At 52.4% G+C, this 16,044-nt stretch overlaps 6 protein-coding genes across 6 annotated transcripts; 2 read left to right on the top strand and 4 right to left on the bottom strand.

The window, feature by feature from the left end:
• Positions 1 to 108: 108 nt before the first annotated feature.
• SMAC4_09074 (uncharacterized protein) lies at positions 109 to 687 on the bottom strand (the record flags this gene model as incomplete). The annotated part of the gene is made up of 1 exon (XM_003344043.2): positions 109 to 687. One exon carries the CDS (start codon positions 685 to 687, stop codon positions 109 to 111), a length of 579 nt encoding a protein of 192 aa, XP_003344091.2.
• A 338-nt stretch (positions 688 to 1,025) lies between these two features.
• On the top strand, positions 1,026 to 2,763 carry SMAC4_09073 (uncharacterized protein; the record flags this gene model as incomplete). The annotated part of the gene is made up of 4 exons (XM_003344042.2): positions 1,026 to 1,712; positions 1,821 to 2,339; positions 2,465 to 2,570; positions 2,664 to 2,763. Exons 1-4 carry the CDS (start codon positions 1,409 to 1,411, stop codon positions 2,761 to 2,763), a joined length of 1,029 nt encoding a protein of 342 aa, XP_003344090.1. The 5' UTR covers positions 1,026 to 1,408.
• A 69-nt stretch (positions 2,764 to 2,832) lies between these two features.
• Positions 2,833 to 5,211, bottom strand: SMAC4_09072 (uncharacterized protein; the record flags this gene model as incomplete). The annotated part of the gene is made up of 2 exons (XM_024655399.2): positions 3,170 to 5,211; positions 2,833 to 3,007 (listed from the first exon to the last, which is right to left on the bottom strand). The coding sequence occupies exons 1-2, from the start codon at positions 4,816 to 4,818 to the stop codon at positions 2,833 to 2,835; spliced, it is 1,824 nt and encodes a 607-aa protein (XP_024511292.1). The 5' UTR covers positions 4,819 to 5,211.
• A 1,820-nt stretch (positions 5,212 to 7,031) lies between these two features.
• On the top strand, positions 7,032 to 8,870 carry SMAC4_09071 (uncharacterized protein). Its single transcript, XM_003344040.2, has 6 exons — positions 7,032 to 7,304; positions 7,448 to 7,480; positions 7,559 to 7,617; positions 7,706 to 7,886; positions 7,944 to 8,176; positions 8,263 to 8,870. Exons 1-6 carry the CDS (start codon positions 7,272 to 7,274, stop codon positions 8,324 to 8,326), a joined length of 603 nt encoding a protein of 200 aa, XP_003344088.1. The 5' UTR covers positions 7,032 to 7,271; the 3' UTR covers positions 8,327 to 8,870.
• Positions 8,871 to 9,944: 1,074 nt separating this feature from the next.
• SMAC4_09070 (uncharacterized protein) lies at positions 9,945 to 11,724 on the bottom strand (the record flags this gene model as incomplete). Its single annotated transcript, XM_003344039.2, has 2 exons — positions 9,945 to 10,909; positions 11,015 to 11,724. The coding sequence occupies 2 exons, from the start codon at positions 11,722 to 11,724 to the stop codon at positions 10,510 to 10,512; spliced, it is 1,110 nt and encodes a 369-aa protein (XP_003344087.1). The 3' UTR covers positions 9,945 to 10,509.
• A 180-nt stretch (positions 11,725 to 11,904) lies between these two features.
• SMAC4_09069 (uncharacterized protein) lies at positions 11,905 to 15,291 on the bottom strand. Its single transcript, XM_003344038.2, has 5 exons — positions 14,616 to 15,291; positions 14,160 to 14,545; positions 13,472 to 14,090; positions 12,879 to 13,399; positions 11,905 to 12,816 (listed from the first exon to the last, which is right to left on the bottom strand). The coding sequence occupies exons 1-5, from the start codon at positions 14,742 to 14,744 to the stop codon at positions 12,225 to 12,227; spliced, it is 2,247 nt and encodes a 748-aa protein (XP_003344086.1). The 5' UTR covers positions 14,745 to 15,291; the 3' UTR covers positions 11,905 to 12,224.
• Between the last annotated feature and the right edge of the window lie 753 nt (positions 15,292 to 16,044).

Here is a 16,044-nt window from a genome sequence, read left to right on the forward strand (position 1 = left end):
CTCCCTCTCAACCCTAACCCACCTCATCCGCCTCGCCAGCGCCGCCAGGCCCCTTAGGGGCGCTTTGACCATGACTTCGTATGCGTCCCTCCAGCCTAGCTCGGGCTCTCACTCCTCGTTTACTCCTCCTTTCTCTTCATCTGTGTAATCGTAGTTGTTGTTGTTGGAGGAGGAGGAGGAGGAGGAGGAGGGGTGGTACATGGAAGAAAATGAAGAAGAAGAGACGGAGGAGAAGAATTCTTGAATGGGATGGTTGTAGATCGTGTCTCGGTAATGTAACTGACAGATGTGGTCGTCGAGGCTGTTGGTGTGGAGACCCGTTTCGAGGTGGGGGAGGAGTTTGTAGTTGAGGGTTGCTGTGCGAGGACGGAGATGGAGGTGGTGGTTGGGGGTGTCACGGGCGTCGGGGGTGTGGTTCGGGGTGATGGAATTGCTGGAGTTGTTGGGTGGGTTGGAGGCGTTGGCGTTGGCAGCGTTGGCAGCGTTGGCGGAAGAGGGAGTTTGTACGTATTTTGAGTTGGATGTTGCTGATGACGGTGAGAGATGTGTAGTTCCAGTCGTGGTAGTTGGGGCCGTGGCCGTTACGGGAAGTGGAAAGTTGCCGGCGTGGCTCTCTTGACGATCGGGTGCAGAGGAGGCGTAGCTCGATAGAGTGCTGAAGCTGGCTGCTCCTGGAGAAGAAGACATCTTGGGTGTCGGTTGAGCCGAAGAGGTATCTGTATATGGAGATGGTATACTGTTGGACATTCGATGCTGTTGTTGGTGTTGATGTCAAGATAGGCAATTGGAATTTATTTATTTTCCAGACCGGACCTGCCTGCTCATTGCGAGACTGCATAGATGTACTTCACTACACCATCCAGAGAGGTAGCTAAGCAACAGCGTAAAGCCAAGGCCCTGTGGATAATTCAACAAACAATGATATTGAATACACATTCTAAAGCTGACATTACTACGTTACACACAGCTTGCTGAATCCGATATTATGGACCATCAAGGTTGATTGTAGCAAGTCTTCAAGATGACCCCCACTCAGCACAACCACTTACACGACCCCTGTCGCCAAGCTACCTTCTATCATGGTGGGGCACTCGGGAACTGTAGCGGCCCCGGTCCAGTCCCGCCCCGTTCGGATGGAAACGCCCCACACAGCCATAGCGGGGCCATCGCCCAGAACTTTAATCGGAGCAAAACAGCTGAAGCTCCACCGAGAACTTTCCTGTCCGGCAATTGATGACGAAGTTCGTCCGCATCTTTCTTCCCCAGCTTCTGTTTCGTTGTCACATGCTGGTTGCTTTTTAGTACCAGTTTCTCAACCACTACATATCCCACCTCTACGGCCGATCGATCTACCGAACAGACGGAGCTACCGACCGAACGACCGACCCGAAGATCGCGCGAACGAACAATGGTGGCCAGCGGGAGCATCTTCCAGTGCCTCCTGCGCACGTCGCAGCAGAGCTTAGGGAAGAGGGCAGCAGCTCAGATCATCGTCCCAAGACAACCAACAACCTCGCGATTCACGACAGGTAGACTCAACAATAAGGCTACCTCCAAGTTTACCTCTACTCCCCGCCGCCAATTCACCACCTCGTCCACGCGCCGACAGGGGCCACAACCCGTCGATGACCCCAACTTTACTTCCATCCTCGATAACCCCCCCGAGCTCGTCCGGGCTGGCAAGAGACATGGCAAGGGGTTGATTATTCTTGGTATGTCGTTCTATACATAACATTTCATCCCCACCATCTATCTACACCCAACACTCACTACATGGTCGCTTCGTCTCAACACTCAACTAACCCAATTTCTACGCACAGCCATCATCCCCATCACCGCCCTCTTCCTCGGCACCTGGCAAGTCTACCGCCTGAAATGGAAATCCGAACTCATCGCCAAGTGCGAAGACCGCATCATCCGGCCACCGCTCCCTCTCCCTCCGCGCGTCGACCCAGACGCCATCGCCGACTTCGACTACCGGCGCGTCTACGCCGAGGGCGTCTACCGGCACGACCAAGAGATGCTGATCGGCCCGCGCATGCGCGACGGCGAGCAGGGATACATGGTGGTCACGCCGCTCGAGAGGGGGGATGATCCGGGCAGCAAAGTGCTGGTCAACAGGGGGTGGGTGAGCAAGAAGTTTGCGGACCAGAAGAGCCGACCGGATTCCGTCAAGCCGGGCGAGAAAGTTCGTGTGGAGGGCATGTTGAGAGAGCCGTGGAAGAAGAACATGTTCACGCCGGAGAACAGGCCGGATATTGGCGAGTTCTATTTCCCGGATGTGAAGCAGATGGCGGAGTTGACGGGTAGTCAGCCGGTGTGGATTGAGCAGACTATTGGTGGGTATTCTCTCTGTTTGGTTTTCTACCAGTTATGGACATGGCGGTCCTGGCCTTCCCTGGCCCTATGACTGGTATGAATGGCTATTCTAGCTGGGTATGATGCTAACGTATGCTATGCGCAGTTCCCGATATCATCACCGTCTACGACTACGAGGCTCGTGGCATCCCTATTGGCCGAGTCGCTGAGGTCAACCTTCGTAACAACCATGCGCAGTACATCTTTACATGGTATGTCTCAAAACGAGGCTTGACCCTTCCGTTGTCTTCCTTGACGTACCCTAGTATCATGAGCACATCAATGCCCGACTAACGCATATTCAGGTACGGTCTCGCTGCTGCCACCTCCATCATGTTCTGGCTCGTGGTCAAGAAGCCCGCGAACCAGATTACCAAGCGTGTCAAGATGAACAAGAGCTGGTAAACATGATGTTGTGAGTGGGTGGGTAATGATGGCTTTGCTTTCTTTCACGTATTAGTGCGTAAGCAACTCTCACGTCACTTCTTCATCCTCGCCTCCAGCCCCGGTACGGCTAGAAGATGCTGTAGCCTTGCGGCGCTTCTTGACCGGTACGGGTGGTGTCATCCTCAATTCCTGGAGGAGCTCTCTAGGAAGGTATCGTTGCGCCAAAGCGAACGGTGTGGTCTGGGCGTTGGTTTGACGTTGTCTGTGGGAAGAAGAAAAAATGTAAGTCAGTCAGCCCGTCGTGTACAATAGCAGATGAAAAAAGAAGAAAGTGTACAAAGAACACCATCACATACACAGGATATATAAAAATGGATACCCAGGGGATCATCAAAGCAAAAAAAGAATCATCAATGGAACATACCTCTTCATCAAAGTGAGTATATCACTCATATCGATAGTCTTGCGATGCGCATGCTTCGCGTACGCCGACAAGTCGTCTCCCAACTGCTCAAAGAACCAGTCCGAAGCCTGCATGATGGCCTTGAGCGCTTCCGGTGAGATGTTGCCCTTTGCGCCGCTCGTCTTGGCGAAGGTTTGCGCCAACCGCTTGACCATGGCTGGGGGCAGTGATGTGTATTCGATGCCGTGTTTGGAGATCTTCTTGGTGGCTTTGATCTTGGAGAAGCCTCCTCGTCCTTCACCACCTTCTTCCCGAAAGAAGCGTCCTAGTCTCTCCCTTGCTGCCGCTGCTGATAATGATACCCTCATCGCAGTTGTTGGTGTGTAACCCGATAACCTCGTCATCTCTTCGTCTGAGCCTGCTGCCTGGTCCTGGTCGTCTTGGTTGTTGTCTAGGTCCATACCATCGTCATTATTCTCATAATCGTCAAATGTTGTCGGTCCAATGTCGTTTCCATCGTCGTCATCGTAACTGTCGCTCCTCCGATCCATCAACTCGGCAAAACCTCCTCCCTGACCGCCCCTCGCCACCGGTTCGGCAGCTTGACCCTGCTCAACCTCAAACTGCCTCGTGGGAGAAGCAATCATGAACGTCGTCGTCGTGCTCTCGTCCATGCCCACCGGCACCTCAATATGGAAATCACTATCCCTCCCTAGTAAGCCCATGCCCATGCCGCCGCCACCTTCAAGATGACCAATCGTTTCGCGTCTTCTGGTCGGGTCGTCCGAGTCCAACCTGCTGAACTCATCGGGAATTCTATCCTCGGCGTTTCCGAACTCGTCGTCGTCGTCGTCGTCGAACGCTCCGGCAGTCGGTGGGAAAAAGCCGGAATCAATCCCGTCGCTTTGTTGTTGTAACTGTGGGAAATCACTCAACCTTCCCATCGAATCCCTCATCCTACTACCATGTCCATCCCTTTCCGGATCCACTCGGCGCGGTAGCTCAATACTCTGCACCGTGAAATTCTCCGTCAGATCTTCGAGTCCGGCACTTCGATGTGGTTGCGGCAGGTCTGCATCGTCGTCATCTTCCCAGTCTTCTTCTGGAGCCCCTAACCCAAGGCTCAGTCGAGGCCTCTTAGGCAGTTCCTCGTCGTCGTCATCATCTCCGTACCGACTGCGCGTGGATATGTCGAAGGTTAATTCCTCTGATGTATCCCCCTCTTCTGTGCCCTGTCCATTGTTATTTCTAGAACCACCAGAAAGCGCCGACCCAGGCGAAGAACTACTACTAGGTATCCTCTCGCTCTTGGGCGCTAGCACTTTTCCCAGCTGTAACAAGAAATTGCGGGGAGTTTCGCGCGCTTCGCGCAAGGAACGTCGGCGCGCGTGGTGAGGTGTGAGGATGGCGGCACGGCGGGAGTCAATGGCGCGGTAGGCGGCGCGGACGTGAGGGGTTAGGTTGGCGTGGGCGTTGGCGTTGGAAGGGGTGTTCGAAATCAAAAGGCCGCGAGGGGTGCGGGCGCCGGGGGTGTATGCTCGGGCAGCGCCGCCGGGGCCGGGTGTGTAAGCTGGTCGGGGAAGAGTTGGGACGCCGGGTGTGGTTCGGACGGGGATTTGGGAGGAGGATTTTAGGGGTGTTCGGCTTGGTGGGTTGTTTGGGTCGGCCATTCTTTCCGTGGTGGGAGGGGCCTGGCCGGGCCTGGCTCTGTGTGGTTGAAGTGGTCGACTAAGAATGGGAGTGTTGCAATGAATGCAATGAGGGCGGTGGTGATGTTTGGGATGCGCTGAAGCTAAAGTCGCAAACTGCCCGCCTAGGAGTTGTCGCGATGCGCGGTGCGGGCTTTCTGGTATTACGTGTTTTGTGATTGACGGAGCTGTGGCCGGTCGGTGTTGTGAACCCCGATGACGAAGTTCGGAGGACAGACGCGACGACGCGTTTGGGCTTGCTTGGTTGCTTGATTGATTGCCAATGGATGAACGGGCGCACTTTCGCAAATGGAACGGCGTTGATTGATCTCGGCCCCGCTTTTCCTTGAGTTGAAGCTACCCCACATTTCCGTCGTGGGGCGGGTGTGTCCGATGGACGCTTGGTCAACGCCCGGGCCAGAGCCAGAATGAGTGCTCGCCAGGGACCTTCCCTTTGGGATCATTCTCCACCAGTGAGAACATCCCGCTGATCTTGTCGTGGTTGTGTTGTTGTGTTTCCGTTCTGCAAAAAGTCTCGCTTGTTTTCGGGCGCTCAACTTGTCTTGGACCATCCGTACTCTCGGGAAAGCGGAGTGATGGACGCTTGTCAGTGTCGGCTTCGTTTAATTCCGGAAATTCCTACCTACGTCACAACGCTTCGGACACTGCGTACAAGGCTCCCGTCTGTGATCTGTACGTCCAGGTCTTCCGGAGGTACACCGCCATAAAGGACCAAAGCTTCCGTCCGATAAGGGGAATATGGCAACCGCTGTCAATAGTGATGGCGATAACCATGTGAGAACTTGTCTTTGTTGTCAGTCAATATCAGACAGTTCTTTAAAGCCAGCCATTTGCCATTTTAATGTGGTTGTCCCGTCTGGCGTTAGGTTTGTCACAAATTCACAACCGAACTTGGGCTAAAAAGCGAATCAGGGGCCCCCATACAACGATGTCCGTAGCCTTGCGCCTTTCCATGGCTTGACCTTTCTCCTCTGGGCGGTTGCCCTGACTGGAAATATGTTACAGATTCTGCTTCAAGAGCCGAATCTCAGACGCAGCCATCCGCCATCTGTTTCTTTTAGTCCATGGGCGTCTGTCAATGGCCGTTAGACGTTCCCGTGACAGCAAGCAGGATCATTACTCTATTGAGAGTGTTGTTGTTTCCAGAGTGTGGTGACAGAAGGATGTTCAACTCGACAGGAGTTGAACCTTTGTGTCGGCAATGTCCAACGACATGCGGTGCCGCTATCCATTAACAAAAACGCCGATGATATCACCAACAATTGAGCTCCTCCCCCTCTTCGAGTTTCATACGGGAGAATTCGGTCACCGGGGCCTCTGTTCTCCTATCCTCCGGATGCCAAGACTTTAAAACAATAAAGCCCCTGATATGGATATTGGTTAGCGCGCTGTTGCTAGAGAAGGCCCTCCACAACTGTCCCGAACATAACTCAGTGGCTTGTTGCTTCTGGTAAAGAGATCTTGAACAGTGATTCATAGATTAGGAATGTGATTTGAAGCATTTGACGCCGAGGTGTTAAAGACATCAACGAACTCCCCAATCGAATGTCATGCCGTCAACAGAAAAAGTGACGGCACCTTTGGAAGGAATGATGGGATCTGAAAGGCTAAGAAACGGGTTGCCCTTGTTGTGTTCAGTGCGACTTCCCCCGCCACGCCGCCACTTGCAGTTGGGAAAGGGACAGTGCGCATTCCCCTTGGTTTGGACAAGTCTCTTTGAGCTGTTATCTCGACTCGTACCTTGAGCTGCGCTATTGATGTTAGTGACAGGTGATCAGACCCCCGTCATCTGATGCACTGTGAGACCAAATCGAACTTGAATCAACTGCTAACTGAACCATGGGACGTCTTTGCTCTTTTTACCGCGATACACTTGCCAAGTACTCAGGCAGACTTGCGATAAGTCGTCAACAAAAAGAGACCAATGGTGAGACGCACAGCAGCGACTCCAGCGTCAAAGAAGCTGCTTCCCAGACCGTGATACAGTAATAGCCGTAACCCTGAAGGGACTGACCAGTGACGGGGCTACAACGGCACGAATGGCAGCGGCCAGCCAGCGGCCACCAACCACTGCGCTCTAACGGGCGCCCAGTCCAAGCGCGCCCCAGGGCCATTTCCCAGCCTACTCCCTGTCTCCGCCCGCTTCCCGCCTCTTGAACGAGGACCACTTTGACCACCTGCGGCACCAAGCACACAAGTCCACAAGAGTGCACCACACCTGCCAGCCTCAACCGATTGCACCGACCAACCCAACCCTTTTTTTTCTGTAATCCCAAAGACTTTCTGCCACTCGGATCCGTCACTGCTTGCCTGCTTTCGCATCGACTACAACGACGACATAACCAGATCCCTAATCACGAGTCCCTAATACCAATCCCACCACCCCCAAACCAACATCCCCAGCCATTCCCACAATGGCTGCTATCGGAGGCGTGCAGTCGATCAAGGTTCGTCGACTTCCTTTGGGAAACCACCACCGCTCCGTACAATCGACACCGACACAACCGTCACCGCAATCACTGCCATCCGAGTCGCGAATCCATCAAGATGTTTATAAGAGAGATACTAACACTTCATCCTCGGCTTCTAGTGTGTCGTCACTGGTGACGGTGCTGTAGGAAAGGTAAGCTCGCATCCCACCGCTTCCTCCCTCAGAGTCACCGTGTCCCGCATCGCGCAAGGACTAACCCTCGATTGCCAGACATGTCTTCTCATCTCATACACAACAAATGCCTTCCCCGGCGAATACATTCCCACAGTGTGCGTTAAACCCATTCGACACTCTTATCCGCGATAAGAAGACGACCAACCACCGTCGCCCCGGAAACTGACACGCGCGCTGCGATAGATTCGATAACTACTCGGCGAGTGTTATGGTCGATGGCAAGCCCGTGAGCTTGGGTCTCTGGGATACTGCTGGACAGGAGGATTACGACAGACTGCGCCCGCTTTCGTACCCCCAGACCGACGTCTTCCTCATCTGCTTCTCCCTCGTCAGCCCTCCGTCGTTCGACAACGTCAAGTCCAAGGTTAGTAACTCGGCCCACCCGTATGGACCAAAGAAGATGCTGACTTTTCCCCGACAGTGGCACCCCGAGATTCAGCATCACGCCCCCGGCATCCCCATCATCTTGGTGGGCACCAAGCTCGATTTGCGCGAGGACCCCGATACCATTGCGAGCCTGAACCAGAAGCGCATGGCTCCGATAACATTCGAGATGGGTGTCAACTGTGCCAAGGAGATCGGCGCGAGGAAGTATCTCGAGTGCTCTGCTCTCACCCAAAGGAATCTCAAGTCCGTTTTCGACGAGGCCATCAGGTAAGTCCATAGCCGGCCCGAACCCCCCTCCCCCGTTAGATACGAAAACGAAAAGCAACGAGCTGACCCACATAAAACAACAACAGAGCCGTACTCTACCGCGTCGATACGACCACAGAAAAGAAGAAGCCCAAGTGCACTATCCTTTAATTAATTCACCAAAGAATCAACCAAACCAAACCAGACATAACCACCTACACCACAACACCATCACAGCATCAACGCTCATGAGGCCATTTACCAAGGGCGCAACACACGCTTTGACATCAGCTACCAAACAACAGGGTGTTCCATGGGGAATAATTGCGAGGGGACACCATCTATACCCGGCGGACATAATTACATGTTGATGAGATTCTCTTTTCCTGGTTGTTCCGATCGTCTCGAAATAAACTCGCAAGCTGGTTTTCGCTTTTTTTTTCCGTCTTTTTATCTCATATTTTTGGATCTATCTCACCTCCTCTACTCCTACTACTACTACGCCGAACAGAAAGCAGAAAGTGGAAACGATACGATCTTATCTGTCTAGTGCCGACCGATTATGCTGGTGTGAAGTGTCCTCATCCACGTAACGGACAGGGCAGGTGGGCTTATAAACACGCGACGACACTCTTTTTCAGGTTGATGGTTATAGGGGGGACCGGTGCGAAGAGGGTTTACTTTCAGCGGGGCGGGGCGGGTATGGACGAGGGGAGAGAAGGAGGGAGCAAGGATGCTTCTGAAGTGTTGTCGGTCCTTGGTACAATTTCTCGTTCGAGAAGAACAAATATACAAGAGGAAAAGTTGGGAAGATTGGAGGTGGGGAGGAGGAGGATACGTATAGTGGAAGGAAGGGAGGGCTAGACAGAGCGGGAAGAGGAAAGAGTAGGACTGGGATGAAGCGGATTGCAGTTGTAGTTCGGTAGGCTAGATCGAGGGTGATATGCAAATTAGTTCAGATCAAGTCCGTCCACTGCTTTTTGTGCATTCTTCATGGGGGATAAATCAGTTCATGTTCACCACGTTTGTAGTCTGTCGGGACTCTTACATCGAAATCGAAAGTTCTGGTGCTGCTTCACTCTAGCCACCACCCGAGGTTTTTGCGCATCTCGTACTTGATCTTATTCGAGAATGAACTAAGGAGACAAAACAGAGACAAATGAAAGGTGATCCATCCGTATAGAGTTTCTCTGACCTAACCGCCACCAGTTACTGCTTTCACCTACACTTTATCTAATATTAAAGATGACTTGATGGTGAACAAAACTACAAGCACCTTGTCACTCTCCAATGTCCATATCTATTTACCATCTCTCTGAGCTTTCCTTCGATCTTGAACAAACAGCGGTGATGTGGAGATGAAGAGAATAGTTTGAAGGTACAGTGTGGTGTAAAGTGTTAATACTAGAGGCACACTCATCTGATGGTACCCTGGTGATCAGATAAAACAACAAACAACCGGGGATACGGGCTACTAAAGCTATGGAAGGGCCGGTATAATCAGATACTGTCAAGCTATCTATCTATCGGTCTACAGTGCAAACGAACCAGAGCTGTGAACTTGAAGCTAGGGTAAGGGAAGAAAGGTGATTTCTTGTGGTTAGTTCGATACGATACGGCGAACGGAGTTGATGTTTGGAAACAAGTCCAGGGCGCCTGCTGGTGACGAAAGAAGGTTGAAAGAGTTGAGTATTGAGAGGAAGATATTGGAGAGGCGTAGCGGTCATGAGGTGAGGTCGAGGAAGGAGAACAGGATAAGTACAATCAATAGCATGACAAATTATTCTAACTTTGTTTCTCTTGGGTTGGCTTTTATCTATCGAAGATAAAGGCTCGACAATCCAATAAACACATACCAAGACTAGGGTATCATAAAATGTCCTCGTCGTTTAAATTCTCATCCATCATTTGAATCAGCACCTGAAGTTGATACGTATGATCCATTCCATTCCCCTTTTCCTTCCCCCTTTTCCATGGATAAAAATGTGTGTCTAACATGTTCCTAACATCGGTCGGAACCGCGAATATGCAACAGTATGTAGTAAAAGTAGTATAAACAAAACATGGAAGAGCACGCTGATAATGACATGTACAAAGGAAAAATAAGGAACACTGGACCCACGAAGTAACCAGAACCAACTGAAGTTACCCAAGCAAAGGCTCCAGACGCGCGCGCGCTCTCTCTCTCTAGACAAAGCAAAGCATAGCTTTTTCAATGCGTATCCAGAAAGCCCCAGCCCAGGCGCTTCTCGACCCCGGCCCAGATCAAAACCAGCCGGAGTTTTCCAGTTCTCGTTGCCCGCCATCACTTCATCACTCCACCACCCCTCAAACCCTCGCAAAAGCGAATCCAACTACCACTTCTTGAAACCACCACCACCACGGCCACGGCCACCACCACCACGACCGCCACGTCCACGACCTCCACCACGTCCCCGACCGCCACCGCGACCACGACCACCAAAGCCACCACCACCATATCCACCATCATCGTACTCATCGTCACCACCATTGGCACCGGTGCCGTCCAAGTCCACGCGCGCTCTTCTCGAAGGGTGGATAGCATCCTCGTCGTTCCTCTCGGGCGCAGCAGGAGCAGCAGCGCCATCGGCAGGAGCTTCGGCCTTCTTGGCGGCCTTCTCAATCTTGGCCTTCTCCTGGTTCTGCTGGCGGTTCAAGCGCTCCTCGTTGAGCTTGCGGTTCTTCTCCTTGATCTTATCTTGGCGATGGGCGGTTTTGCCTCCTCCGCCGGCACTGTTTTGGATTATATGTTAGCATCGTGCCGGTTGCATTGAATCAGGGTGAAGGGCTGAGGGTAGGGAAAGAGAGGGGACCAGGAACGGGGACGGAAAAACAAACCTCAACTCAACGTTAATCTTCCTCGGCACACCCTTATCATCCAACATCTCGCTGTGGTGGAACTTCTCGAGCGCCGTCTTCATGTGGTCGAAGCGGCCGAACTCGACGAAAGCGGTGCCCTTGGACTTGGTCGGCTGGTCGCGGTGGGTGAGCAGGCGGACCGAGATGGGGTGCACCGACGCAAAGTGCTCCTTGATGGTGTCGGCGGTGGCCGAGTAGGGCATGTTGCCGACGAAGATGATGAAGCGGGATCCCTTGGCGCCCTTTTCCTCCTCCTCCTCCTTCTCCTCGCCATTCTCCTCCTTGGGCTCCTTCTCCTCCTCGGCTGTCTTGGACTCCTTGTTCTTCTTCTTGTCCTTCTTCTTATCCTTCTTGCTCTTCTTGTCGGTGGTGGACTCTTCGGCCTTGGTCTCTTCAGCGGCGGGGGCGGACTTGTCCTTCTCCTTCTTGTCCTTCTTCTTGTCCTTCTTTTCTTTCTTCTCCTCCTTGGCGGTGGGCTCCTCCTCGGTAGTTTCGGACTTGGACTTCTTCTCCTTCTTTTCCTTCTTCTCCTTCTTTTCCTTCTTGTCCTTCTTCACCTTGGTAGGAGCCTCAGTCTCGACCTTGGTGACCTCGGCCTTGCCAGACTCGTCGACCTTGCTCTTCTTGACGATGGCGATGGAGTTGACGTCCTCCGCGGTGTCGCGGGAGCGCTTCGAAGACTTGCCCATGTTGACTGATTTGGTTCTGCTTTTTTTCGTGTAATATGGGAAAGTGTTGTTTGATTGATTTGGTCCGTCGGCAAGATCGAAAGAGATGACCGTTCTTAACAAAGTTCTGGGTCGTTTCACGGAAATGGGAAAGGGAAGGAAGGACGGAGAGCCTTGTTTTCCCCGATTTTTTTTTTCTGCCGGTTCAATTGCAAAGGCGGAGAAGGATAAGAATTGGGGTCCTGCACTTCCAGTCGCAGCGCGTGGAGCTTATCCCGCATTGGTGGGGCTGTCCGCTGCAGTGACAGAGAAACAGTGGAGAAATGACCCACTAAAATACTTGTGCTTCTGGACCTCCGTCGAGACCCTTCAAACATCCAAGGTTCCCCCAGAATCTCACATCTCCACCACCATCTGGTCCTGCTTCAACGACATGATTATCATCATCATGGCATTCATAACCTACAACAATATGAGAGTGTACATTCATAGCTTCATAACCAATTCCAGCCGGGCCAAAATCAAACGGAAATCTTGACGACGCTCACATCCACCTTCGCCTTCTCAATGCCCTGTTCCAGGTCCACGAGCCACCGAGTCTTCTCCTCCGAGTCACTACTGTCCAGCAGGACCACCCTCGACGCCCGTTTCGCACTCAACTCACGAACTTCTCTTATCAACTCACGGAATGTTCTCTCTGCCTTCTCTTCGCCCTCCTTATGCGGATTGTAGTCTTTTCTCCACCACTCAAAGTACTGCAAAGGGGATCGCCCAGAGTCGTCAGCCATATCCGCCTCCAGCTGGATATCATCATGCCCTTCTTCCGCCTCATTCAGCTTCATGACAAAGTCCCTCAGTGCCTCTATTACACCCGCACTCCCCATCTTGGCCGCTTCATGCAGTATATCTTGCCCGGTGTTGTCAACCGTGTAGATCCTGGCCCCAAGGCTCAACAGCATCCGAACCATCGCCTCTTTGCCGTATGTGATGGCAGTGAAAAGCGGCGTCCGCTTTGCCGTCTTGGTCATCGCTTCGAGGTTGGCGTTGCCGTGCTCTACCAGCGCTGCAGCATTTTCCGCCCGGCCATGAGCCGCCGCCAGACAACGGCCTGGCCTTTGGTAAGGAGAAGTTCAATGAGGTGTTCACTATTAGAGACCTTTGAAACCTCATGCAACGGCGTTCGCCCGAAGATGTCGCGGGCTTCGACATCGGCTCCGTTCTCGAGCAACAGTTCAGCAACCTTTGTCGATTGGGACTTCATAGCCCAGTGAAGCGCCGTCTTCTTGTTCTTATCCACGATGCTCGTGTCAGCTCCAGACTCGAGCAGGAGTTTGGTGATGGCTGGGCTGTTGAGGGCAGCGGCCCACGCAAGTGCGGTGCGGCCAAAGGAATCAATCGCGTCGAGTGAAGAAAGGTTGAACTCGAGAACCTGGGCGAAGAGATTGGGATTCTCCAGGGTTCTGAACAAGGCGAGGTGCAAAGGCGGGAAGTTGAGCGTTTCCAACAGGTCGTCATCCTCAAACATGCGGCGGATCTCGGAGAGAGTCTTGATCCGAGAGGCAGCCGAAGATGCAGGCGCAACCTTCTCAATGGCCATCGCGGAGGCAGATACACCGGCGTGATCCTCGAAATTCTTGTTCACACCCTGTTCGAGCAAGTATTTGCACATGTCGGGTCGTTCAAACTCGACAGCAAACTGCAAGGGGTTATGTCAGCTGAGAAGTCCGCGATGAACCCGAGACGAGGCTTGGGAAGCAGGTTTACTTACATGCAAGAGAGACTTTCCATCTGGGTTCATGTCGCAAGGCGACACCTGCCCCTGGCCTAGGATCCCAGCAAGCTGCTGTACGGTTCCATGGTCGAGGATTCTCCATACAGGTTCCTTGTCAGTCAACATCTTGGGAATGTGAAGAGTCCACGAGCCATTGATGCCCTGGAGGGTCTTTTTCTCAAGTGAGAAGGTCAAGGCGCGCGATACCAGCCAGGTCGGGAAGTGATAGGTGTAGGTCGTCATTGCTTTGGTCCCCTTGTCGGAGGCTTCGCACTTTTTATGATCACAGGGAAGTTTCCCCCAAAGCGGTGAGCCGGTGTAGCTCACAAAGAGCGTACCAACAACACTCTTGAGCCACGAGGGAGTTTGGACCCCAGTTTTGATGTGGCATCGGCATGGGCACCCCATCTTGCACTTGGTCTTGGCCTGGAAGGCAGTAATACTTGTCATCGTGTAGCCGGTACCCCAGCTGGCTTTTTCGAGGTCTGCGGAGGTTTCATTCGATGCTTCGTTGGCAGAATATGGGGAACAAGAACCTCCAAATTGGGCAACCATCATGGCTTTGATTTCGTGGACCGTCGTCTCCACTGTCAGGAAGATTCTTGGTAATTTGTTCCTGACGAGGCAAGTCAGTGTCCGTTAGCGCTGATCAAGTTGATCGGGTTGAGGATGCCTGGTTGCTTACAATTGCGCATAGATCAAAGTTGAAATAGCCGTGAACAAGTTCTGTTTGTCCTGTCTGACCTTTTGGCACAGTTCTGCGGCCTTCTTTTTATCTCTGAAGACCCACACGAGTCTCGAGACGGATTGCTTGCCCCTTTTATCCGATATGGCGGTGCCAGACACTTTTTCCTTCAGCTCAACAAGGTCTCGCAGCGTCTTATGAGCTCTTTCCGTCAGATCAAACAGCCGCTGAAGACGTTCCTCGTTCTGTCCGGGATTCTGCCCATCCTGCCCGTCCTGCCCCGCACTTTCCTCCTCCAAGGATGGCACTGTTGGTGTGACCCGAGCAGCTTGCTGAGTGGCGAGATAGCCTTCCATCATGTCGAACACTAATTGGAGGTCCCTAATCTGCACGTATAGCAACACATGTCAATTATATCACACCCATTTCAAAGAAAAGCAAAGAGGGGAAACACACCTCATTCGCCAATGCTGCCACATCGCCGGGCGCCTCCTTGAGGTCGCGCAGTTTATCGAAACCTTTGATGATCCCATTTCCTGCTTGCACAAGTCCTATGATCAGTCCTATCAAAGAAGCAGGATCCATGCTTCTGTCGTGAGCTGTATGACCATCGACTGATTTTGATCGAGTGCTCTACAAGTTGGTTAGCGACCCTTACGTCCGAGACTCTAAGGACCGTGACGGCTGTTCAACGATAAGTGATGAAGACATGTGCAGTAAAAGACCTCAGAGACCGCCAATCCTCGGTAGACCTCCTTTCGTCTCTGTATTTGCTGTTCCCAGTCGACCCAGTCGAAAATCAAGGCGTAGAGAGAGTTGCCACAAGCCGAACTGAGAAGATTGCAGGTTCGTGAAGTCGTAAAACAGGGTCGTCAAAAATCGGAAAGTAAGTGATATATGATCAACGACAGCGGCAACCCGTTGAAGATACAACAAAGATGGCGGAACAAACTCCGGAGATGCTGGGAAAGGTGAGATCCTATATGAACAACATCCGGCACTTAACTTGACAGGCACTCGGAGCCTCCTACCATCCGAAACACCCATCATGCAAATAAACCACACACTCTAGGACCTCCGGGCGCCTAACTCCCACCCTCTCAAGCACAAAAATGATAAGGCTGCGCAGCAGTGTGTGGGATGAGACTCCAATGGAAGAACGACAAAGCCGTGACGGTGCATAAGCCACGAGAACTAAACCGTCACAGAAAACATCCTGCACAGGCTTCTATCGTCGTATGAGCTTCGTAGGATCACTATACCAGGCTAGAAACATGGCCCGTCCTGGCGTTCTTGTCATACACTCACTCCCTCAGCCGTACGCAATACATATATACCCGAACCTTGCGCGCGTCTAACGGAAGACATGGAGCCCGCCCATCGAGGAGCGAGGCTACTCAGTAGTAAAGCAAGGCGAGCAAAGACAGACGTTTGTACTGACTGTTACAAAAATGCTGTTTCATGAGTCGAACACAAGTTATTGAAAAAGAAAAACCCAAAACCAAACTGAAAAAGGGCAAAAAATAGTGTCTTCCGAAATCCGCACCTGATTCGAACAGGTATCTCAACTTCAACCCACCCGCTCTCCTATCTGGTATCATCGAAGCGGCCCACGAGCCTCGGTGAGTCCACCAAGGCCGGTGGTGCCATACCATGATGCGTCCACCAAAATATGCCATTACTTCTCGCCAGATAAGGAGGCCTAACACCCCGACGGTAGAAGAAGAGCCCAGGACTTACCCGTCCCCGACGACAGGCACCCGGTGCGTCCACCAGTGAGTGTGATCGGATCGAATTAAGCCCCAGCGCCCTCCTCATACGGTCGGAATTTTAGTCACGCATGTACAATTCAGGTCTTTCTCCTTCCTTGCAACTTTTTCTTCTT

This window comes from Sordaria macrospora, chromosome 1, assembly GCF_033870435.1.
Source record: "Sordaria macrospora chromosome 1, complete sequence".
NCBI lineage: Eukaryota > Fungi > Ascomycota > Sordariomycetes > Sordariales > Sordariaceae > Sordaria > Sordaria macrospora.